Source organism: Propithecus coquereli, unplaced genomic scaffold, assembly GCF_000956105.1.
Source record: "Propithecus coquereli isolate 6110/MARCELLA unplaced genomic scaffold, Pcoq_1.0 Scaffold20, whole genome shotgun sequence".
NCBI classification, from domain to species: Eukaryota; Metazoa; Chordata; class Mammalia; order Primates; family Indriidae; genus Propithecus; species Propithecus coquereli.
The window spans coordinates 11,136,444-11,161,502 of NW_012144967.1; the positions used below are offsets into that span (position 1 = coordinate 11,136,444).

Here is a 25,059-nt window from a genome sequence, read left to right on the forward strand (position 1 = left end):
TCTGTCATCCATACACAGACACCATGCACCGTCCCTCCGGCCAACGTGCGTGAAACCCAGGAACCCTGACTCGCTGAAGTCAAGCCTCCACCTCTGCCTGGGATGAAAGCTGCAACAGAAAGACTTGCTCTCATGCCCCTCGAATTTGCATGCCCATCCCACTCCCAAGGACAACACCACACGGAGAAGCAGCAGAAGTCGCTGTGCCTTCATGCACAATCAGCAAAGACGTCGACCACCACCCCAGCACATCTCCGCTCCTGATCCAGCCATGCACGGCAGCCCATACGTGGGAACTTCAGGGCCACCCTGTGAGCTCTATCTACCTCTCTTTTCTTATTCCCACTTCCTGTCAACTGGTGTCTATGGACAGATGTGGAGACTAAATGATACAGGCAGGATTTCAGACTCAGTTCAACCCAGCTTTAAATTCTGGCTCCACTATTGTCTAATTCTGTGTTCAAATGTTAATGTTCTCATCCCTAAGGCGGGACTACAATAACTTCTTCATGGGAACAGCACAGGTGAGCAGACTGACTTACCGAAAGCCTGGCTAGCGTGGATGAGCAGCAAATGTAAGCTGCCTTTGCCCCGGAGGCCGGCAGATGGACAAACAAAGGGCTCTACGGTGTCCTGAACGGCCAGTGCAAGTCACGGGCTGAGGGGCTTTCTACAAAGATGCTCCCGAGTAGATGAAGCTACAGCCTTACTCACTTTCTCATGCCGTTTCAGTGATGTCAGCGGGGGAGGACACCTGTGCCCACCACCAAGCAGACGAGGTGTGCTCCCAATGCCACAGCCACCTGACTCTCCCTCTTTGACTTTTCTCATTACAAAGTTGTATTTCTTCATTTGCGCTCAGACTTTTCAGATCTGACTCGTTTCAGAAACTTTTAGCCAAGTCACGAAAGCTCTCCTTGGAGAAACTAAATAAACTAAAATCTATCGTATTTTTTACACAACTCAATTGGTTTGAACTCCCTGTCTACACACACACACACACACACACACACACACACACACACACACACCACCAGCACCACCCACCATTACTACCACCAAATACTTCTTTGTCTCCTCTCCGCTTAATTTTTCTTCTAAGGACCTATCACTCTTTAACTTACTATATATTTTAGTTTATCTTTATTTTCTATCTCCCTTCTTAAGGTCAGAGACTTTTATCTGTTTTATTCACAGTTGTATCCCTGGCATCTAGCATAACTCAGGATACATGGATAAAGTGATTATATGTCCAACATTCCAGGAAAGGTCAAACTGATGCCTGCAGTTCTTCTTTAGTTATTAGTAGCTCCCCTTTTCATTCTCAGAAGTGTCCAACTTTAGACAATCAAACACACAGTAAATTAATATTAAATATTTGTTGAAATCCCTTAATAAGTGTGACCAATTTGATATTTTAAGGCAACCTGTCAATTTTTCCTGAAACCGAGAGTTTGACTCTGATGCAACTGAAATACACATGGTATTTTAAAAGCGTAAGAGCAGATTGATTAATGTCTTATACTGGTCCTGCTTGCAAAATTCTCACAAGGCTGGCGAGCAGGTTTGTGCCGATAGACTGTAGCTGTACACAGCTGTTAGCATTGAAAAGTCCTAAGCTTTCATGCTGTTATTAGGAGCAGCGTCGAGATGAGAAACCTGTAAGACTGTGCTCCTGAGAGGACCTGGGAGGCTGTGCTTAACTTGCCTCTCTAACCAAATCACGAGAGAAAGGAACGGACTTGTGAAAGCACGTTCATGCAGCTGCCCATAAGACGGCAGCATCACGTAACATCACATATTAGGAACCGAAGCTTCTCACTTCAAAACAGACTCAACGACAACACAGGCAGCCAATGTTTGGAAACAGCATCTGGCCTGCGGGACAGCATCTCAAGATGGCAAGTAGAACTTGTCTCTTCTTAGTCTGGGCTAGATTTTTTAAGGCCAAGTAGGTGTATCTTGTGGTTCTGTTTTCCCAAGTGGACCATTTCCCAAAACAGAAGAAAAAAGCCCCTAAGCAAACGGCGGAAGGAAGCCGTCCAACTCCGTCTGATGATGAGGCAGGACAGATGGAACTTGCACTGACTCTGCGGTACGTCCATCTCCCTGCCAGAAATTACCACATGAATTAAAACAGGGAGGACAGAAACCTCCCCCTAAACACTCGGGGATGTGACCCGGTGAGGGAGGCTCTATAACAACTGACTGAGCTCCATCCGAGCTCCGTTCTCCAGACCCTCCGGCCTAGGTATTTAGGGTATTCTTAGTTCCTAAGAGGGAGTCTCTTACGGAGTGCAGGCACCCAAAGTACAAGCGAAACTCAAGGTCACACCTCCTGAAATGCAAGAAAGCAGCCAGACCGTCGTCCATGCAGAGCCCTCAGCCTCCACCACACACGCAGCCTGGACGGAACCCCTGGCAGCCATGTGGATTCCGGCGGCTCTCCCAGCTGTGCCCCTAATTTTAGCAGATTATGGCCCCGCCGCCCCCCACCATGCTGCCTCCCCGTGAGACATCCCAAGCACAGCGATGGCTTTGGCAGGAAAACTTCCATGGAAGTTAAACGATGCCCCGCAGAGGAGGGCAGGGAAGGAGAGGTTGGAAGCAGCCCCTGGAAGTTGCTCTCCAAAGCCTGCAAGCTGTCAGTCTGTGTGTGGCCCTGCCCAGCCCTCTGGCCCCAGAAATGACATCCAGACTCACTGTGGAAGCTGCCGGTGCTGCCAGCCTCTGCCGCTGCCACGCCACGCCGAACGGGCCCCTCTGGCATGGCCCTTCCTGACAGTGAATGGGGCAGAGAGCGGATGGGGAGAGAGAAGAGAAGGGATGAAGGGAGAGCAAGGAAGCATGGGGGGGATGAGAGAAGGGCGGAGAAGGGAAGCAGGGGTATCTTGCGTCTTCCTGGCTGCAGCCTCCAAACCCCTCTCTCACACCGCTGGGGAGAAGGCGCTCACTCCTCAGACCGCCCAGGGATGCACTCGTGGCTCAGCAAACACAGCCTGACACGACCCCTAGTACGTGACACCCAGCCGTCTTCCTCTATGGGCTGCCAAGACTCACAGGGCTTCCCTCCATGAGCTCAATTCTACTCCCGACAGGATGAGCCTCCCAGCCAACCTATTGCTCTGAAAGGAAATGAGTTTTATCTAGAATTTTCAACCCCTTAGGTCAAAGAACTGGCACTTTCTCCAAAGCTTCTGAGAGGACAACTGTTCTTACTATGTCCAGCAGAAAATCCCTGAATTCACCACCCTTCTTAGGGTTTCCCAGATCACCTTCCTCACCTTTCTGATTTGGAAGGGAGGTTTGCTGGCTGGTTGTCACCTGTGTGCAGCCTCAGCCCTCCTCCTCCTCCTTTCTGCCAACAGTGTCTCCATCAGCACTCAGGACAAACGTTTTCCCCTTGAAAGGCCCCTGAGCAGTTAGAGGAGGGAGTGTGAGGAGAAACTCACAGTGACTTAGCAATGGCTTTTCTCAAGTGCTTCCAGCTGGAGAGCTGTGTGCGACAGACAGGAGGCACGGCCCTGCTCTCGGCTGAGCCAGCGGCAGAGGAGCAGCTCTGGAAGGACCCGGAGAAGACACAGGCTCACGAAGCAACACATGCATATGCACGAACCCATAGGGTGAGGCCGGGGAGGCCACTCAATAAGGACAGTGAAATGCGACCACTGGGTTCTGATGGCAGCGAGGGATGGACAGAGGGAAGAACAAACAGGGAGGTGAAAGAAGGGACAGATGGGAAGTTGGGAAGAGCAGATGTGATGGGCCAAATTGTGTCCTCCCCAAAATTCATTATGGTCAAGCCCTACCCCCTGATACCTCAGAATGTGCCTGTATTTGGAGAGAGGTCCTTAAAAGAGGTTAAATGGGGTTAAATGAGGTCCACAGGGTGGGCCCTAATGCAATGACCGGCGTCCTTATAAAAGAGATTAGGACACAGACAGCACAGACAGATGGTGACCATGTGGGGACACAGTGGGCAGGCAGCTGTCTGTGAGCCAAGGAGGGAGGCCGCAGAAGGAGCCAACACTGCCAGCATCTGACCCGATCCCTCTGGCTGGAGGGAACCCAAGGGACTTCCGTGGGAGGGGCCAGAAGGGGGACCCGCAGAGTGTCTGAGGGCCTAGGAGCCCAGGGTGAGAAACGTGTATTTTGAAGACATGAGGATTCGCTCAAGGCCCTTAAACAAGCAGGGAGAATGATGAGTTGGAGGAGCCTGGACAGAGTGGCTCTCAGCCTGAAGATGTGCGCATAGACCCCGGTGTTGGAAGGCCAGGGTGTGGGCGGGGTCGTTCTCGCCAACACGCAAAGAGCAAGGGCCTGAGGTGCTGTAAGGAAAGAGCAGGTGGGCCATGAAGGGACAGGTTCCCCCTGGGGAAGCTCCCCAGAGAGTTTTCGCGGGTGCTAACAGGGGCTGAGGAATGCTCTTTGGAGAAGCGGGAGGTGGCCACGGCGAGTTTTATTTCCAACACACCAACTTGCAGTCTCCAGGGCAGGCTCACCGATTAAGCAATCAAAGAGAAAAGAGGTGGAGGCTGAAAATGAAAATTCCAGCAGCTCCCGTGTCAAAGTAAAAAGGGGTTAAAACCATGTGACTGTGCGTGGTTTGCAAAGTAGGTGTCTAAAATAGCAGCACCTGAACTTGACATGGGAGGAAAGGAGAGAAACCAGTGGGAGAGGGAAAGAGTGCCAGGGAGGGGAACAGATTGCGGAGCAAGGTGCTTCTGAGGCCCTGAACGAGAATATTATGGAGTGTTGAGGAGGGGGAAGGGGCAGTTACTAATAATGTCATTCAACAGATAGTTCAGAAAGGATTTGACTGGAAGGAAGACATTTGAATTTGGCCATGATGAGATAATTAGTGACCCCAAAACTGCAGATTCAATGAAGTGGTAAGATCAGAAGCCCAAAAATTAAGACAGAAGATGAAAAGTACTTATTTTTTGTAGTCAAGAAGACGAATGGAAGTTGGAAAGGGGAGAGAGGTCAAATGGAGATTTTTCTTTAATGTAGAAGGGATTGTGGATTTCGTAAAGTACAAAGGAGGGAAAAAGGCTTCCAGAAAGGCTTCAGAGCAAGATAAACATAGTCACAGAGAGAGACGAGCTAAGAGACAGGGCGGGTGACAGAGGGTGAGGTGCAAGGGACATGGGAAAGGATGTAGACGTGAATTTGTAGATATGGAGAGGGTGAATTTGGCCTAATATCTCATAGCATCACAGAAATATATGCTCAACACAGTTCCTTGCACATGCATAATAACAAGTCCTTACATTACTATACCACTTTGCACTTATCTAAGCAATCTCTATTATAGGGTTGGCTTTTAGGATCTCAGAATTAGAGAAAAACGAAATGTTGAAATCATCTCCTGCAAACTCAAGGACAATGCACGTGTCTCCATAGCATCTCTGAAATGTGATTATATGGATTTTCTGGAAACCCACAGGGGATGGAGAACCCACTGTCTTGTAGGGCGGTCCATTCCATGTTCACATAGTAAGGGTAACTGCCTGTGGCACTCTGCTTCGCCACCCTTGAATCTGAAATATCCCTAGAGTTTTCTAATCTCGCCACCCCTGTGGGTAAGGGAACAGGTTTCAGAGCCCATTCATTATACCAAAATCATGGAAAACAATCCCTTAAGGCATCTCTGTACTGAAACCTGGTTTTGACATTTCTCAGTGTTCCAAACTTTAGTGTCCTTGAGCATCATTCCACATCAGTCATTCGCCAAGAAGGACACTTGCCTCCTTGTTTGTTTCATTTAATAGACATTTATGGATTGCCTACTGTATACCAGGTACAGTGCTAGGTGCAAGGGTTATATAATTGGTGAAATAAGGTATGGATGCTACCCTTAGAGAAATTCTAAGCTACTGCGAACAAATATGAGTCAACAGAAGTCCCTGAGAATATATTTTCACAACAAACATTAAAACAATTACTTCCGGCAGCACTTTTGGGTGCTAGGACGACATTCCTCATCTCTAACCACCACCTTCCTTTCTTCTAACATCAGTTACACTGAATCTGTGTTAGATTTTTTAAACTACATTTTTCCCAAATCACCTTGCTGCTCTTTGCTGTCATATTACACTGGAGACCTCAAACTTCCTAAATTAAGTTCTCCTTGTTTGCTATGGTGGTGCTGATAGTTTGGCTATTTGACCCCTCCAAATCTTACGTTGAAATTTGCTCCTCGTTGTTGGAGGTGGGGCCTGGTGGGCGGTGTTTGGTCATGGGAGCTCATGAATGGCTTGGTGCCACTCTGTTGAAAGGAGCCTGGCACCTCCTCCCTCTCTCTTGTACCTTCTCTTGCCATGTGACACTCCTACTCCCCCTTCACCTTCCACCACGAGTGGAGGCTTCCTGAGGTCCTCACCAGATGTAGACACTGGCGCCACGCTTCTTATGCAGCCTTCAGAACCATGAGCCAAATAAACCTCTTTTCTTTATAAATTACCCAGCCTTAGCTACTCCTTTACAGCCTTGCAAATGGACTAAGAGACCAGTCTTTAGTCACCCCAGCTGTTTGCCTCCCTTGCCTTGAATAGCCTTGCCACAAAGCCCTATCGGAAAAAAAAAATCATGTAACTGGATTATTATAGATTCACACTTCTAACTATAAACTCTACCTAACCTCATGAAGACTGTACTATTCTGGTATGTTCTTTAAAGATTCTATTCCCAAATGGCCCATCATCTTTTAAAAAAAAACCCTCTTTATGAACCAGAACACTGAACCCAAGGCTGCCGCTCATGTATCGCGCACTCTGGGGAATAACGACCAATCTCTCTGAACCTTGGTTTCCTCGTCTGTAAATAGGAATAATCATGCCGACCAGCCAACCTCACAGTGCTTTGATGGTAATCAGGGAGGAGTGCTGAATCTGCAAGATGAGAGACAACGTTCTTGTCTTAACTCTACCACTAGCTAGGTGCATGAACTTGAGAAACATCTGCCGTCTTTTTCTGGGGTTCAATGTCCCCATCTGTCTAATAAGTGGGTTTGACAAGATGACTTCCAAGTTCATTTCTAGCCAGGATTTCACAAGTTTGTCAGTATATATACTTACCTAAATTTCATACAGGCATTTATCAAGGGCACTAATAGAATACTTATGAAATAAAGAGGTTAATGTATGTAGGAAAAGAATCCAGTTGGGTGAAGTCATAGTAAAGGAATGAGTATAACTAAAGAGTGCTGATTGACTGGATCAGCATCTGCTTGGGAGCAGAGCTCTAGCAGCAAACCCAGGTCTTGGGCTGTTCAACTTTTAAAAAAATAAAAAATATGCATAAAGATACTGCTGGTACACCGAAAAAAGTTGGCACAGAGATGATGGCACAGAGCTGGTAGGAAAGCTGTTTCTAGACCACCAAAAACCTTGGCAGAATAGTATAGGGACTTGAATCTACCCAGAAACAAGGCACTTTTGCTGTACACAGTTTAAAAAAAAAAAACAAAAACAACTATTTAATTGAAATGTGAGGGAAAGGTCAGTAGAAGGTAATTTAGGATATTGGAATACTAGCCCCATCTATGTGAACTTGGGCAAATAAACATAAATTATCCCCAGTAATGCAGGTCGACCTGCCAAACACCTTTCTCTCTATGTGATCCTTCAACACAGGTGCATTCAATAAACTCATACCTACGTCATAGTAGAATCCCTCCTCTTGTGAGAAGCCAAGGTTAGAGCATGCCTAAGAGGGTCCAGCAGCACTCCTGAACTGAGAGCAGGACTGGGATGGTGTATGCCAGGACTGGGAACAGTAGGACCCAGGTGCCACCGATCCCCTTTTCCACATTCATGACAGACATCACCAGTGGATCACCATTTTCTCACAGACCCTAGATGCAGCCACCAAATTCTTCTCATCACTCTACTCCAGGCAATCATCTCCCGTCAATCAGAGCTGGTCTCTGAGATCTACTTGTCATCCCTGGGGAATATACTTGACATCTAGGCAGTTAGATTTATAAGCAACTAAAGGACTCATGTTTTAGGTGTGAAGGCAATTCATTGGCATGGAAAGCATTAGGGATGACTCCCAAATATTTGAAGATGAAGAAAATACAAGCGGTCTCTTTAAGATCAGCAGAAATGGAAGAAAACATGGCTGTATATGAAAGGGTGTCTGAAAAAGCTTGAGTGGCACTTAGGCTATCATGGCTCCATTATACCGATTAATTCAGATGAAGAAAGAATATATCTCTCAGAATGGGCACTGGCTGGTCACGGAGGCCTGAAAAGGTGATAGTCTTGGAATTGGATGGTGCCAGTGCTCAACATCTCCTGGCTTTGAGGACAGAGGAGGATTTAAGCAAAAGACTTGGAGTGTTTCTGAATATGGGGTCTGTCTAGAAAGTATCCAGCCATTGTTAATATATTTTTCATATGACATGTCTGGATACTTTCTGGACAGACCTCATATACTGGGAAGCCGAGGACTGTGTTGTCACTCTTAGCTGGATGTCATTGATTGTTTGCATCATCTGATCCCCTTGCTCTAATTTCTTCCTCTTTAAACAGCCTCATTATGATCAGGCTTCCCACATAGACTAGCTTACTGGGAGTAAATGCTTTGGTCACATGGCCTTTGAAACATCCGGTCCTCTGTGTGCATTAATAAATTGTCCTTTTGGTGCTAACTCAATTCTTGTGGGTGTTTTAATTATCGTGAGACATTCTCTCAGTCCTCTTCAGTGATAAGCGGATGTTTGGACCATCGGTGGGGAATCAGATCCAGCTGGGGACAGCAATGCATCTTCCAGATGTGCTTACCCAGAGTTCCCACAGACTGACCATTGGGTCCTGGCAAGTGGGGAGCCGTGAGGATCCACTTTAAAATGATTAGGCCAGTGGGGGCATTATTTCTTACCCATTACAAACATCTGACATAATGTTATATATTTTTTAATGAAGCACTTTTATGTGAAAATCATCGTGCTAAAAAAGGGTGAGTTCCTTTGCCTAAAAGGGAACTTAGGCGTTAGAGAGATACAGAACAGGCAGGTATTCAGATGACTCAAGGACATGAAAAAATAATAATAAAAAAAAAAGATCAGGAAATTGGGGGTTGACCCATTGGGTAAGGAAATAACCAACTACAAGAACAAGCCAGGCCACAAATCAAAGGTCCCATCTGGCTGAAGTGGATAGAGAGCATGACTCAACGGAGGGGAGGCAGCATGGTACTGACCACTCCTACCAATCAACTTGGGGATGCTGATGAACTTGATTTATTTGTTCCAGAGCACACATGGTTATTTGCTAAGCAGGGACTACAGCGGGGGTGATGGTGGTGGTGGTGAGAAAACCAACAGCACCCAGCCAACAGTTTACAAAGCACTTGCATCTCCATTATACATACACATGTGCCCTTGCATATATCATGTTATGCATAATAACGAGCAGGACCATCATACTGCACATGACAAGAGAAAGGAAGCCTGCAGCTGTGGTGCTCATCTGTAGTCCCAGCTGCTCAGAAGGCTGAGTCAGGAGGATCACCTGAGAGCCCAGGAGTGAGTAGCCACTGTGCTCCAGCCGAGGCAATATAATGAGGCCCTGTCTCTAAAAAGTGAGAGAGAGAGAGAGAGAGGGAGGAAGAAAAGAGATAGGGCTGGAATTAAATGAGCCTTGTCTCTATCCCCAAGGCTCTAGGACATGTGTGTGACTCTGAAATCTCCCTCTGGGATGACAAGGGGTGGCACACACTTTGGAGACCTGGAGAATGGGGCTCTAATTCTGAAGACCTTTGCCGACTGTAAAATTCATGGTCCACAGTTATAAAAAGTTGGCTCCTTACTGGAGCTGCTAATTCCACAATGGGAAAGCTCTTCCTTTGGATGCCTAGAAATGCTTTCTCTTTTCTCCTGGGCTTCGATCAGATCAACTCCAATGTCCAAAAGAATCCAGGAGGTGAGTGACTTTGTTTTTTATTTCCCTGAATTCTCTTAAATGGGCTCTTTTCCCCTTTAATTTTAGCATCCAGCACAAAGACCCATCATAGGAAATACCTTGGCTTGTAATTTAAAATTGTTTAAAATTTCTTATATATAATTCCCACCTTATTCACTTACAGAGAATAATAATAACCATCTATTGAGTGCCTAATAGGTACCAGGTAATTTGAATACATTATCTTACTTAATCTGCACAAAAGAAGAAACTGCTCTCATTTTTTTTTTTTCTTAGATGAAGAATCTAAGGCCTAGAGAATTTAAGTAAATTCCATAAGGTCAGGGATTCAAATGAGTATCTTCCTGACTGCAGAGTTAGTGGGTGCTCTGCCCACTTTCTCTTGGGCTGCCTTCCTCCCCACCTCCAGCTTCCTCCTGTGGGATTAGCTAAGCCTAGAAAAAACAACCAGGAGTAAAAACTGTGCTTAAAATTCTGAATTTCAGCTGCTTTGTATCGACCCAGTCCTCTGCTTCCTCCTCCTCCTCCTCTTCCTCCTTCTCTTGTTTAGTGGCAGACAGATCACAAAGTCTTGGGCTTTGAGGATTAGGAGAGAAAGACAATTCCCTACTAGCAGGATGTCAAGGGAACACAATGTTCTCTTTACATGCAAATATCTTAATTACAGCTGGTAAAGAAGATATTTGTATGGAAATTTATGTATCTTTGTATGTTACATATTCAGTCTCCTTCCTTGAAGAAGGAAAGGAATCCTGTTAGGATACATCCATCGACACCCTCCACAGGAGTGAAGAGAAGTGACTGATTCCTCCCCAGATGCAATGGGCTCCTGCAGCCGCTCCTCCCCTTTCCTGAGGATGGACTGTGACAGAACCATGCTTCAAGTTCCTGGAACATTCTGATGGGGCATCTCTCCTGTCTTTTTCCCACAGTATCAGTCCCCACACCTGCACCACCTTCCTTGACAGAAGTAAGCAATTGGATTTCAAAATTGCAGAGAGATGAGCCTAAGTTTAGGAGACCATGGAAACCACTCTCAGAAAGAGGGTAGTATTTTTTGGCAGGGTGAGGAAGAGAAATATTTCTATTCCATGGGTTTCCCACCAGTCAAGACGCAACCAATGAATAAAATATAACCAATTACCTATGAAAAGCACAAGGCCATTTTAGTCACATGAGCTTCTTCTTAGTTTTCCCGAGTGTTAAAACGTCTATTTTATAATATAAGCCACATATCTCTCCACTAAGGATATAGGATGAAATAAACTTAACTTGCAGCAGGTAACATTCTGGCTAGACATAACTGAGAACTTCCCACTTCTAAAGTGTGTTAAGAATTAGAAAGAAGGCCCGGGGTGGTGGCTGACGCCTGTAATACTAGCACTCTGGGAGGCCGAGGCAGGTGGGTTGTTTGAGCTCAGGAGTTCGAGACCAGCCTGAGCAAGGGTGAGACCTCGTCTCTACCAAAAAAATAGAAAGAAATTATCTGGACAACTAAAAATATACAGAAAAAAATTAGCCAGGCATGGTAGCACATGCCTATAGTCCCAGCTACTCGGGAGGCTGAGGCAGCAGGATCGCTTGAGCCCAGGAGTTTGAGGTTGCTGTGAGCTAGGCTAATGCCACGGCACTCACTCTAGCCAGGGCAACAAAGTGAGACTCTGTCTCAAAAAAAAAAAGAATTAGAAAGAAAAAGATAAATCTCTCACTGATAATATTAATATTATAATTTGCAAGCTGAAAATTCACTTAATTCATCTATACTGAATATTGTATAGCTTTCAGAACATTTACAATAGCTTCCCTTTGCCACAGCAGGAAGGAATAAGGAAGAAAATGTGGAATCCCGGGCTATGCACTGGAATAGAGTGAGCAAGCCCTGTGTCCGGGATGGTTCCGATCACATTCTGCCTGAGGCCACAGGACTGAAATGGATGACATTTAAGTCTCCCTCCAGCTTCGTGTTTCTTTAAAATGGAATGATTTGGCATTTGCTCATCTCTATCTAACACTCTAGGGACACGGAATGAACTGGGTGGCCTAGAAGATGCAATTTTAAAAACTCATCCTGACTCTCAGTTTCACTGTTGTTGTTTTCATGGTTAACATCCCAACTGCAAGCGGCTTTCAGTGCCCGGGTCCTGGCCTTCGGTCCACCTTCCCAAGCACCACTGATGCCAATGGCTTCTCTTCCATCCTCTGCTGCTACTGCCACGGCTTGGGATCTCACTGCCTCTTGCCTGGACCGGTGTGATGGGCTGCCTTCAGGATCTTGGCTTCCCGCAGTCTACCCCTCATGCCACTGCCTGGTGACTTAGCCTCACACATGGCCCCATTTACACTTAAGCAGATGACAGACTTTTTACTGACTATCCATCAATGACCCAAGTCAAAACAGTTGGGCTTTCAAGGGCTGCCATGGTGGCCCTTCTTTTACAAACATTTCCTTCCAAGCATCATCCACGGATCCTCAGCGTGGGCCGGTCAAATGACACTGTGCTCGGTCACTTTCCCAGTGTACCTGCCTCAAAGCCATCTTGCTGACCCCCCCAAGTGGAACGCTGTCCTGAAATTCAACCCACTGACTGCCAACCAACCCCTTAAGACCCATGTAATTCCTCTGAGTAGATGGGCTTTTGAAATTTGTAATTATCTTTTGTACACTTTGCCTCCCTCTGGCTTATGGTAGAGATGTACATTTTTATCCATTCTTATATTCTCTAGGAATTTATTTTCATTTCCTTGGGAATATTCATCCTTGTGTTCTATTCATCCTAGTGCATGGTCAGGGAGTTGGATGGAATCCTGTCACCCACATGCGGACCTTGTCAATGCCTGGGGAATTTGGTGGGGGGAGAGGAAATAACCCAGCATGGCAAAGTTAACAAATGTACAAACCGGACCACTCATCTGAAGGCCATATAAATGCTCCTAACACCGACTCTGCCGTTGAGGCATCTCAAGGTCTCGAACACATCACCAACCTTCTCTGAAGCTCCATTTCTTCACATCTAAAATGGAGACGAGTGATCCTTGATCCCTTACTTCTTTGGGAAGCTCTCAGAAGACTCTTCCTCTCCCGGAAGAGGACTGAGGGGTCTTGCAAAGGCTGCTTTGAAAGCCCAAAGCCCCAGATCAGCAGGCGGAGAGTGAGTGCATCTCCTTCCACGGGTTTGGGTGTGAGGACTCACAGGAGCCACTGCTGAGCTGCGCGGAGGCAGGAGAACTAGACGGGTTCCAGAGTTAGTCACTCACTGATTCCCTGCTGTCACGTTCTTGTTGTCATCACCGTCACTATTATTTGTGGCCAGAACAGCTGCCCCAAATCTTAACTGGGGAGTCCGCTAGAGGGCTCATGGTGCTCAGCCCTCCCGAAAAGTGCTGGGAGACCCCACAACTGGGGCAGGCCACTGGTGGCAGAGCGACCACAGCCCCTTGTTCTTCCACTTCGACTAGAGCAGCTGTGCTTATTATCTGTCTGTATATCTGCTTTATAAGGTTCCATTTCAAGAAAAGGTTTTACTGCTATAAAAACAAAGAACAAACAACAAAAACTAAGCATCTAACTTAGCCTTATGAGAGTCAAGACTTGACCAGAGTTGAGAGTCTAGAGCACTGACCTAAAGTTAATGTCATCAAAGGAACTGAGTGGCTGAGCTGGGACCCAGTCCTTTAAGCTCCAGTCCAAGAAAAGGGGCAGGGAAGCCTCAGTGCATCTAAAGGGGAAACTTCAGTGCGTCCCTCAAACTCTCCGCCTGGTTTCCATGCAGTGGCAGAAAGTAATGCCATTGCTGTGTCAGCTCTTGTGGAGAGACGAGAAGCCTCAAGACAATGAACAAGAAAGAGAAGTGTGCCCTTTACAACAAAAAACTCAGGTCCCAGGCAAGAAAGGGATTTGTCAGGAGTCATGGTAAGGACTGAACTCGCTTCCGGGCTTTTGGCCCTGCATTCCAATGACCCCATTAGTCACTGATTGCCAAGAAATCGGGAGCAAAGATGGGAGGGGCCTCCCCAGGCCTAGTACTCCCAGGCCGTAGAGAGGGAAATGCCCAAAATAACTTCACGTCATTGTTAGCGTCCGATTGTTTGCACCTCAACTTCCTGGTCATCATGCCCTCTCCAGGTCATCTTTACACCAGGTCGCTGGAGTGTCCCCTGGTGGAAAACACCAGATCCTGCCCTGTATTCACTTCTGCACTTTTTGGAATGCCTGAGTTGCAGGCAGATGTCCCAGGCATTAACGCTGTATTGAAATGAAGTATAAATTAGTCTAGGAAGGATGGAAATATGGGAGTGCGGAAATGGAAGGAAGAATTCGGATAATACCCATCCCTGAAAAAACGTGAAGAAATTCTGTTCAGGTAATTCTTCTGCTTACCAGGGTGATTTTTGGCCAATTACCCTAAATATCTCAGAGTGGCAGAAGAAGACAGAGCAGAAATTTTAAACTTCAGTCACTAAACTAGATCTAGGTAATGTGAAAAGAGCCTATTTCAAAACTGGAAGTTGTTCTCTTACTTCATCAGGAAGGAATAAAGGGACTGGGATATTGAACAGCTATGATCTGGGGTCACAGCTACAACAGAGACTGCCTCAGACAACTTTGGCTTTATTCTTCTACCTTTGGCCATGGTTCCCTCCTATCCTAAAGAAACTGAATCGTCTTCTCACATATCATTACATACAGAACTTAATCCCACAGAAGTAAAAGCTAAAAGAGACCAGAATTCAAACTTCAGATTTTACAGATGAAAGTCTCTAATTTGCAACATGGACACAGAGCTGGCATGGAGACCAAAGCATCCTAAATATCAGTCCTGTCCCTCAACAGACTTTTACGTTCCAAAATGCCTGGTATTTTGGAGATGATTAGTGTGCAGATCCACTGCCTTTAATCAAGGAAATAAGGTTGTAATAACTACAATTAGCATAAATCTATCCCACACACCTTCCTCCATGTTCATTCCCTCTACAGCTTTGTACAGCTTAATAGGTCTTAGCATTTAAGTTGCTTTTCAAAATTCACTCAAGATGTGTATGCCGTAGCACCCAGCCCTACAGCAGATACTCAGGCAAATAAAGCTCTAAGCACCGCCTGGAAGTCTCCTCTGTTCCCATGTCTCCTGATCAGCACCAGGCACCCTCTCCCAAAGCTGCAGAAAAGAACAAGAACATGTTTCAGGGACTGGGAATTTAAGGAGGACCAATATCTTCTTCTAGTCTCCTAATCTAAGCTCTGTCAGAGCAAGTTAACTCCAGCCCTGTCCACTTGCTGGATGAAGATGAACGCCCAAGACTGCACTGTTGTTCTAAAGGATTTCTACAGAATCTGGAGTTATAAGTTGCTCACAAAATAGCATTTTTCAGCAGCTCTGAGCTTTGGTATGACAGAAGGGTAATAGCTCACCTATCCCCATTCCAGAAAACTGAACTGTGGAGCTCTGCAGATGCACTGAGTGTCGCTCTTGGACATAAAGCATCAAAGGAGAGACTGCAATGAGAGGAGGGGGATCCATCCCTCACCCTTTCTTTGACCACAGTAGTCCCACTGCCCATAAGAAAGAATGTGCTAATGCAATGTGGTATCCCAGTGGATCTTGGGACAACAAAAAGGACAGTAGTAGAAAAACTGGTCAAATCCAAACAAAGTCTGTAGTTTAATTAATTATTTGTGCCTCTGTTGATTTTTTTATTTTTTGACAATTGTACCATAGTTACATATGATGTCAGTGGTAGGGAAAGGTGAGTGAAGAATATATGGGAACTCTCTATACCATTTTTGCAACTTTTCTGAAAATCTAAAATTACTCCAAAATAAAAATTTATTTTAAAAAATATTGGGAAAATCATGTTCCTTGGGAATGGAATATAAACCTCGTCCACTGTTCTGCTTTATATAAACAGGAACATGGACAAGAAATGATTAGGACATTTCCAAAATAGCAAAGGAACAATCAAGCCCAGTACCTGAGGTCTGGCCACTGGACAGCTGGCATGAGACGTCATCTTTTGACAGTCAGCATCACTTTCCCTTCCCTGGTTCCTGGGTCTGCTTAGAAGCTAATGGCTAAAACCACGAGGACAAATCCAGCTAAACCGACTCCAAACAACATTAGCATCCCTCAAAGACCAGCAAGCCCGGATGCTGCTCCTTTCCCAGCCAGTTTAGCTAGGGTCAGGTCTCCCTCCTCCTGGCTGTGGAGGCAGGAACTAAGATTGTGAGGGTGGTTGGCAGCCACTTGCCCATGTAGAGATGAATGCAGTTGTGGGGGATCCCTCCTTGCTGTTTCAGGTTTCCAGCTAGAGGGACACCTGTTGGAGTAACAGTCCAATCCAGGCAGCTCTCCGGCCTTAATCCCACCCCTTGGGAGGTACAGCTTGTCCCATTGGTGGGGGCCAGCCATGGGGCCACAGCCCCTTCCTCCTTTTGATGAGGATCTACTCCCTATGGACAGCAGAAATGAGCAGCAAAACTTCTGCCTCTGCAAGGCAAAGTCTGCGATATTCCCAGGCTGCCATGCCTGGGCTGGATGCCTAATCTGGGGATCCAGTGTGAGGAAGCACGTTGTTGCTACACATGGAAGCCACCATCAGCAACTTCTGTCATTATTCAAGTGCACATTATGACTTTCACTTGCCTGGCTTCTCTGCCTCAGTGGACTCAGAACTCCTTGTCTGGGCAGGGAAGAGGGGTGCCAGTTGCGGGGTGGGTCTCCCCAAACCCCAAACAGAGACCAGGGAGCATAGTGGCACCTCATGATCCTGAAAGTCAGTTGGTTTAAATTACCATTGCTAGCTTTTCAATGTAAAAGCAAATTATAAGTTATTTCATAGACCACTGGCTCTCCTCGATGCACTGGCAATCACCTGACTTCCATCGAAGGGTCTCTCCCCACTTGAGGCCAAGGACTAACTGGCCAACAAGACTTGGATAACCCCAGGTTCTCAGTCAGGTGACTCAGTAATCAGCCAGTATTCTTATTGGTCTTAAAACTGGAAGGCACCTTAGAGACCATCTTATCAAACCCAGGCTCTACTCTAACCCCAGGTTCTGATTAATTAATGAGGAGTTTTCCCTCCCCAGCCATAATGTTGGTATAGTCCCTGGATCTTGTCTTGTTCTCTAGGACGGACATTCTGGGAAACTCATTTCCACTAAGTCAATGGGCCACAAACATCTTCGGAATTCTCGTGAAAGCCCTGAGCCTTCAAAAAAACATAGATGAAATATAACACCCCATCTAACATTGCTCACATCATATCTGGAAGTCTTAGAGTTTCTGGAGCCCATTCCACCTTCTACTGGTGGAGAACCCAGGCCTTTCATCAAGGACCTTGCCCTGCTCTAGACAGTACTGGGCGGCTTCAGTTAGAATTTGGCATGTGTTCTGGATTCCCCCTTAATTACCATGGTTTTGGAACAGAAGTTATTCCAGTTTGTATTTCTTCCTTGTTTTTCTCCTAGGTGTGTTTTCTTATCTATTGACTTAGACTCCCTTTGATTTAGAACATTGTTCCTTTCCCCACCTAGTCCATAGGCTGCGTTTTTCTTATGGTTGTGCCACTTCTACTTTCCAGGGGGATGAACAAAAGCACCAAAATGGCAGGTGGAGCCAGGCTCCTTCATGGCTTATGAATGGCATGTGGCACCAAGAGTTTGCAAGCAGAAGAGAAACAGGGGCCTTGAAGGACAGCCATGTCCACATTCAGGATAAAAGCAGCAGTAGAAAGTAGAGGTGGCTTGTCCTACCTTTCCTGATAAATCGTCAGATATAGAATGATATAGATGAAATGTTGGAGGAAAAAGCAGTTTTTCTTCACCCTTCCTGTGGCAGAGATGGCCAGCTGCTCGGTACAATCCGTGCTTTTCTCTCCTATGTGGGACACAGCTATGTTGCATTTCTCAGCCTCCCTTTTAAATAGTGAGGCCATATAACTGGGTTCTTGTCATGAGAAGAAGTGATAGGCCCCACTTGCAGGCCAGACCCATTAACAACATCCCACGTACATTCCTTCATGCCAGTTTCTCCTTCCAGCTGGCTGGAATGGGGATAAACATCTACAGTGACCAAGGACACCGCACAAGGAAAAGAGTAGAGCTCTACTAGCCTGAATGACCATGAGGAGGAGGGCTCTTCCTCTAATGAGTCCATCTGCTCACACTGCTATGTGACCTAGAAATGAGCTTCTATTTGTGTTGGAACCATTATATACTTTTGTATCTATTTGATACAGCAGTTGGCCTACCTTAACTAATACACTTAGGTAAGCCTTGTTCAGAATGCCCATTTGTAATTGGAGAAGGCATTCATATTTCAACTTCAATAACAGTAACAGCAATTGCTATGGTTTGATGTGTCCCCCAGAGTTCATGTGTTGGAAACTTAATCCTCAATGCAGCAGTGTTGAGAGGTGGAAACTTTAAGAGGTTAAGTTAGGAGGACTCTGCCCTCATGCCTAGATTCGTATTGTTCTCAGAGGAGTGGGTTCATTATTACAAAAGTGCATTTGTTACAAAAGTGAGTTCAGCCCTCTTTTGGTCTCTTGCCATGTGATGCCTTCCACCATCTTATAACACAGCAAGAAGGCCCTCACCAAATGTGGCCCCTCAATCTTGGACTTCCCAGCCTCCAGAACTGCGAGAAAATTTCTTTTTTAAATAAATTACCCAATCTGTGGTATTCTGCTATAGTAACACAAAACAGACTAAGACAATAATATTTATTGCACATTATTCATCCTAAGAGCTTTATGTTAATTGTTAGTCCTTACATCAAATGCACGAGATAGAGGCTATTAGCCCATCTTACAGCTGGAGGCATAGAAAGGGTAAGTAACTTGCCCAGGGTAACATAGCCAGGAATTACAGGAGCAGAGATTCAAACCCAGGCAGTGTGGGCCCAAGAGCCTGCAATTTCCATCACTGCAGTGGGGTGCCATGACATCCACAAAGTCAAATATTCTCCCATCCAGATTAACTTCTTCTAAATAATCCCACGTCTTAAGGATTACTGTTATCATCTTTCCAAGAGTTTCCAGGAGCCAGCGTCTCTAGCTCAGACCCCAGGGCCTTGCTCCTAGCTGCCAGACCTGCCACACGGTCCCCACCTGTGTGTCTGTCTGGATTTTGGCATACTTCCCTCCTCATCTTCTAGACACTTGGCTCTATCCCTTATCAGAACCCTACTTTTGACCGCAAATGGGTCATCCCTGACTCCAACCACCACTCACATGCCTCCTCTGAACATTCTGAATATTCTCCCCAGATACTATTACACAGCTATGTCTTTGGATGAAACTTGTTCCTGCCACCTGAGTCCGGATTCACCACATCATCTGCATGGGCTCACCCCACCTTGGTGGGGATCTGATCTCCTGTCTAGGTTTCTCTTGGAATGGCCTGACCCACTTCCTGCCTAACTGCAAATTCCATTTCTGATTTCATCCATTCATATTTTTATTGGTTGTCTGCAAAGCACCAGGCACACAGGACATCAGGGCAAACAGAAGGGCACACTCCTGGCCCTCTGGATCAGTAGGATCAGAGCACCAATCCCCTCTCATCACATTCCTCCTTGATCTCAGTACATTGTTGCCCCCTCACCCAAATCAAAACATCTGAAACATTTGTTTCAGGAATCCCAACCTCCTCCCCTTTAGGATGTTTGAAACTTCAATTCTAGATGTGACCTCCAACCTCTTAGTGTTCTCTGATGTTCTGAGAAAGGTATAACAGTATCAAAAATCCACCCTTGTCAAGCCAGTTTAAAAGTAATCCTGGAAGCATGGAGTCAAAGATACACAGGAGGAAAAGGTGTCTGTCTTTGTGACCATCTGAAAGAGAGAACAAGTCGCTCTGCTGCGCTGTTGAGGGCATATTTGTTTCCCTCTTTAGATGCGTAACAGAAATCAGGCAGTTCACCTTTGTAAGTCACTTGCATACCACTTATGCACGAGCCAGATGGTGCTTCTTTGTTTTAAGAAATTAAAAATGAAAAAGAAAGAATGTAAGAAGGAGTTTATCTCCACTTCTCCCTCTGCCCTCCTGTGCACACGCTGGAATTTGCACTGGGCAGGCAAACACACACACACACACACACACACGCACACACACACACACATGCCTGGATTATCTACATTTAGCATGTGAATCCAGCAAACTCTTAGGCCCAGCTGATTTGAGTAATCGGTGGTAGCAGACAGGTGCAAACCTGTCCCGGGGTGTCAGCTCGTAGAGCAAATCCTTCATAGTGTTCTCACTATCTGATAAATCACAGCATTCCCCCAAGGCCTCAGCCAGTGTATACTGAACAAAAAACTCTCAAATAAATCACCTGAATGTGAACTTAGCTGTAAGATTCATGAGCAGGACCATATAAACTCTTACCAGAAGAAGAGGCAAGTACTAATGACATAGTATTTCTATATAAGTTGAAACCTTAAGAAAGACATTTTCCTGGTATGATCAACTCAAAGATCCTACTCCTCTGAGGTAGCTGCATGATCTAGTTTATTTTCCAGTGGTCAGGGAATCCCTCTCTCTGCCCCAGGAATTGCATATAGAAATAAGATTATCCCTGGGGTATTTTTGCCTTGGGTGTGAGTGGGACTAGTAAGATACTATAAATAAAAGTTTATCCAGTAAGTATTTATTACAGGCTCTTTATACAAATTAACTTGCTTAACATCAACATAACTCTACCGAGTGAATATTTCTGTCCTCATTTTAAAAATAGGAAAATTAAACAAAGGTTAGAAAAAAATGCATTGAGGTCACATGATGGCTAATGGTGGTCACACATTAGGATGTGAACACAGGTAAGATTGGGCCCAAATCCAAGAATTCTCTTGTCACCCCAATGTCTTCTGATGTAGATAATAAGACTTTGGGTTTCATTTTGATGTGACATCAGGAAAATCTACTTCAGCCTTTCATTTTTACAGAAAAGTAGGGTAGGAAGAGGTATGTATTAATATACATTAGTACATTATGAGTTAGGGAACATGAAGTTATGCTACAAGCGGTCTTTGAATATGAGAATCTAATATCTACCCACCATTAGTGGAATACACAGTTTTCCAATGGTGGGTGCTGAGCTTTTACTGTAATAGCTATGCTTTCTTATTCACACTTCTTTGGGACCACAGATGTACATTTCAAGCCAGCTGGCCTCAGCTAACACCTGGCTTAGAACCCATGAAGAAGAAATCGAGGATACCTGGAGTGTGCACATTTTCCCATCTCAGTCTCCCTTCCTTAAATTCCAATCTGCCCTGGCACCTACAGAAATGAGGTAGATTTATTCCTTGTAATTCTTCCAGGCATAAAGAGCGACAGCTCACAACTGTCAAAGCAAGGGCAAAGAAGTATCATTTAGAGGTGTGATCTTTTTATTGTTTGTTTTCTCTATTTTAAATCAGAATCGAGAAATACCAAGTGCACACCTAGAAGCAAGTTTGAAAGACCAGTTTGCACATTCTAGTCAGACATTGTTTCCCAAGACCCTGGGGAATCTAGTAAGTAGATACCAGCTTGGCCTAATCAAACATTTGCCTTGCACAGGAAAAAAAACCCACAAAAAACAATAAGCCATCCCATGCTTTCACAACATAAATCTGAGCTTAGTTAGATAGGCCAGCAAACCCCATTACATAGAGTGCAAAGGCAATTAAACAGTGCCAACTTCAGCTAGACTCTAAGAAATCTATGACCCATGGGCTCCTTAGTAACCACAGCAATGCCTCACTTGGAAAAGACTGGAAAATATGGTCTAGACAATAAAGACTCCACTGTGATACTTCCTGGCAGGTCTGCCCTGGCCAACAGTCTGAGGCTACTGCCAAATCATGCCCCCTTTTCCACACCTGAGGATAATGGCCAAGGCAAGTGGCTAGAGAACCTGCCCCGTTTGCTGTGGACATTCTACTTTCCCCACCTTTGGTCTGCTTTGCCTCATGTTCTCTCGTGATGGTATATATCTGCCATCCTTAGGTTGTACCATGAATAAGTCACTTTCTAACCACAAAGATCATTTCTCAAACATTACATTTTTGTCTGAGACTTTGCTAAAATGAAGTGTCTTGAGTGGTCAGTTCTAATGTCTGGGTGATATCATTTTAGGCAAATCCATCAGGAGCACCCAAATAGAACTTAGTGGCACACACTAACCTCAATTTCCCAGCCTCCTGGTCCACCATGCTCAGGACACTGCTATCTGAGCTTTTTGACTTACAATATAATCATTCATTTCTACAGAGAAGATGAGACAAATGGCTTCCATGCCCCTGGCTATAGACTGAATGTGTCCCCCAAAATTCATATGTTGAAACTTAAGCCCCAAGGTGATAGTATTAGGAAGTGGAGGCTTTAAGGGGTGATTGGGTTATGAGGATGATGTCCTCATGAATAGGATGTTTTCCTATAAAAGAGACCCCAGAAAGATCTTTTGCCCCTTCTGCCATGTGAGGACACAGCAAGAAGGTGGCCATCTATGAACCAAGAAGTGGACCCTCACCAGACATTGAATCTGTTGGTGCCTTGATCTTGAACTTCCCAGCCTCCAGAACCACGAGAAATAAATTTCTGCTGTTTGCAAGCCACCCCATTTATGGTGTCATGTTATAGCAGCCCAGATGGACTAAGACACTCCTTGTCCACCAAAACACTCTCACTCTCTCCTTATACCACCTATCCAGACTCCTCCCCCATTCATTTGATGCTCCAGCAATAAATCTTCCAATCTTCAAGGTATCTGCCCCCCCCTCAGTTTGCAGAAGTTATCCCATCTCTGTGTCTCAGGGTGCACCCACATTTCTCCTTTCTGGGATAAGTGATACTTATGGCCACTCATCCTTTCTCTGGAAATAACAACATTTTCAGAACCACTCCATGATCCATGGAAAGGAGATTCCCAAAGACTCCAAGGAATAAATGATTCTGGGAGCAAAATATGACACCTGTTAATGTAAAGTGGACAACTGCTTGGAAGCGACACTGAGCAGGATGATGCCCTGCAGCATCAGAAAGCTCTTGCTAAGGCCCAACCTGTCCTCTCTCCAAAGCTGGAAACAGAAAACATGCTTATTCATCTTTCCTAAGCCATTGGGATTACTCAGCAATATGTTAACCAGTTTTTCTATTTTACTTTGAGTTTCTCTTCTCATCAAGATCTACCTTTGTAAACAAGATGATCCTTATGTGGTCACAAGATAATTTCAGAGACTAAAATGTGTCATGGGTGAGGCTAAATTGGGGACTGGGTTGGGAAATGTCAAAATGTAGCAGCAAGTTGGGCTTATCTGGGTGTATGTTTGGGCATACACGTATATATGTATGAGTATGTTTACATGAAGCATGAATAGTGATGCAAATAAGAACACAATGCATATGTTATTGCAGTGTACAGATACAGTCCAGCCCAATGTCCAAGAGGAAAGAGGGTGGGCTATTGAGAAACTAGCAAACAGGTATGTCAAGATCCAGAAGTTGCCACAGGGTAACTATTGAGTGCATGTTTGGCATAGGTGTGTATATGTGTGTACCAAAGTGACAGGGTTAATGGACAATGACAAAGACATGTAAGCAAGGCGTTAGCTCTGCCACTGAGTCCTACAGCTGGGAAAGTCACCTTACCCTGTAGTAATCAGTGCTGTAGACATCTCTGGACATGCCAAAGTCTCCAATCTTCACCAGCAGGTTAGCTCCAACCAGGCAGTTCCTGGTGGCCAGGTCCCGATGCACGAAGTGCTGGGAGGCCAGGTACACCATGCCTGAGGCGATCTGACTGGCGATGTGGAGCATTTGGGAGAGCCCTAGCTCGCCCTTGGCCTGGCGTGGCTGCCCATCCACAAGGATCATTGCATCTGGCCCATGGGCCCTGTGAGGAGGTGGAGAGAAGGGAAGCAGAGAGAAATCAGGAGATCAAGGGAAAGGCCTTCCTGGTCCCCAGTCCTCTGGAATGCCCCACAGAAATGAATGAAATGTCCTTTCCCAGCCTGCCTATGGCCTACTTCCATCTATTGGAAATTATATTATCTAAGTGTGGGTATGAGTGAAACTCCACAACCTGATTCCCAACCAGGATGGCAGCAGACATACTCAAATGGAACAGGGCACAAACCTACTCTTTTTAATGTTTCACTGTTACCCAGGGGTTTCCCAGTTGCTAGATGTCTATTACAGGATAAGTGATAAAACAACCACTGCTAACTCTCACATAGCCCTTCCTATTTACCAAGCTCTGCTCTGATTGTTTTAAATACAGCAATTCACTTAATCCTCCCAATGCAGTTTTGAAACAAAGATGAAACCAGACATGTGGCTGTAAACAAGAGCTTTCAAAAGAACATCAGGAGTGTTTGTTACAATATATTCCCAGGCCCTGCCCTGGATTCTGATTGGCTAGGTGAGCTCATTTATTTGCATTTCCCACATGCTCCCAGAGCTGATGCGCTGGCCAGTGGTCCAGCTCTGAGTGGCAGAGGGACACTACTAAGTCCACACTCCTAACAACTCCACTACACGGCTCAGCACTGGGTAACTCCTTGTGGTAGCTGCACTGGATAGAGAGACCTTCTGACCCTGAAGCAGAGGTCTGAGGGCCCCAGCACCCCCTCCATCCCAAATCAAGGTCTGATTTGTTACCCTAACACCTCACCCTGTCTTATGGGTCACTTTTATCGTTCACTTTTTTCTCCAGAAAGCCCAGTGAGCCGTAACCACACCGGGGCCCTTATTTATGCAATTGTGGGCCAAGGAGCCCTGGTGCACGGCAAGGCCTCTGCCCACTTTACTGCTTCTCCAATTTCCACTGAAAGGCACCATTAAATACAAACACATTCGTTTTACTGTCTCCAGTGGGCTCTGCCTACCTCACTCGTCAGAAGGAGAAGTGCTACCTCAGCTCACAAGGAAGGGGGGTCAGCAGGTGAGCTCCCCCTTCACTCTACCAGGAGAGCACATTCCAGCCTGCCTCTGAGCACCACCAACTTGGAGATGCGAGAGTGAGCAGCACCAGTGTGGGGGTCCCAGAGGCTGTGTTTGTGAGAGCAGCCCGCACGCCACCTCTGGAGAAGGGTTCCTGGGGCCTGTTGCTAAGAGCTTCTTGCCCCCGAGTGTTCTGGGGAA

At 45.7% G+C, this 25,059-nt stretch overlaps 1 protein-coding gene across 5 annotated transcripts in view; it reads right to left on the minus strand.

The window, feature by feature from the left end:
• The window catches only part of NTRK3 (neurotrophic tyrosine kinase, receptor, type 3), a 355,136-nt gene that overhangs the window by 27,107 nt on the left and 302,970 nt on the right, over nucleotides 1-25,059 (minus strand). For all 5 annotated transcript variants that reach the window (XM_012643693.1, XM_012643692.1, XM_012643690.1 and 2 more), the window contains one exon: nucleotides 23,566-23,809. In XM_012643693.1, the coding sequence (XP_012499147.1) occupies nucleotides 23,566-23,809 (244 nt within the window). The remainder of the gene's footprint in view (nucleotides 1-23,565; nucleotides 23,810-25,059) is intronic.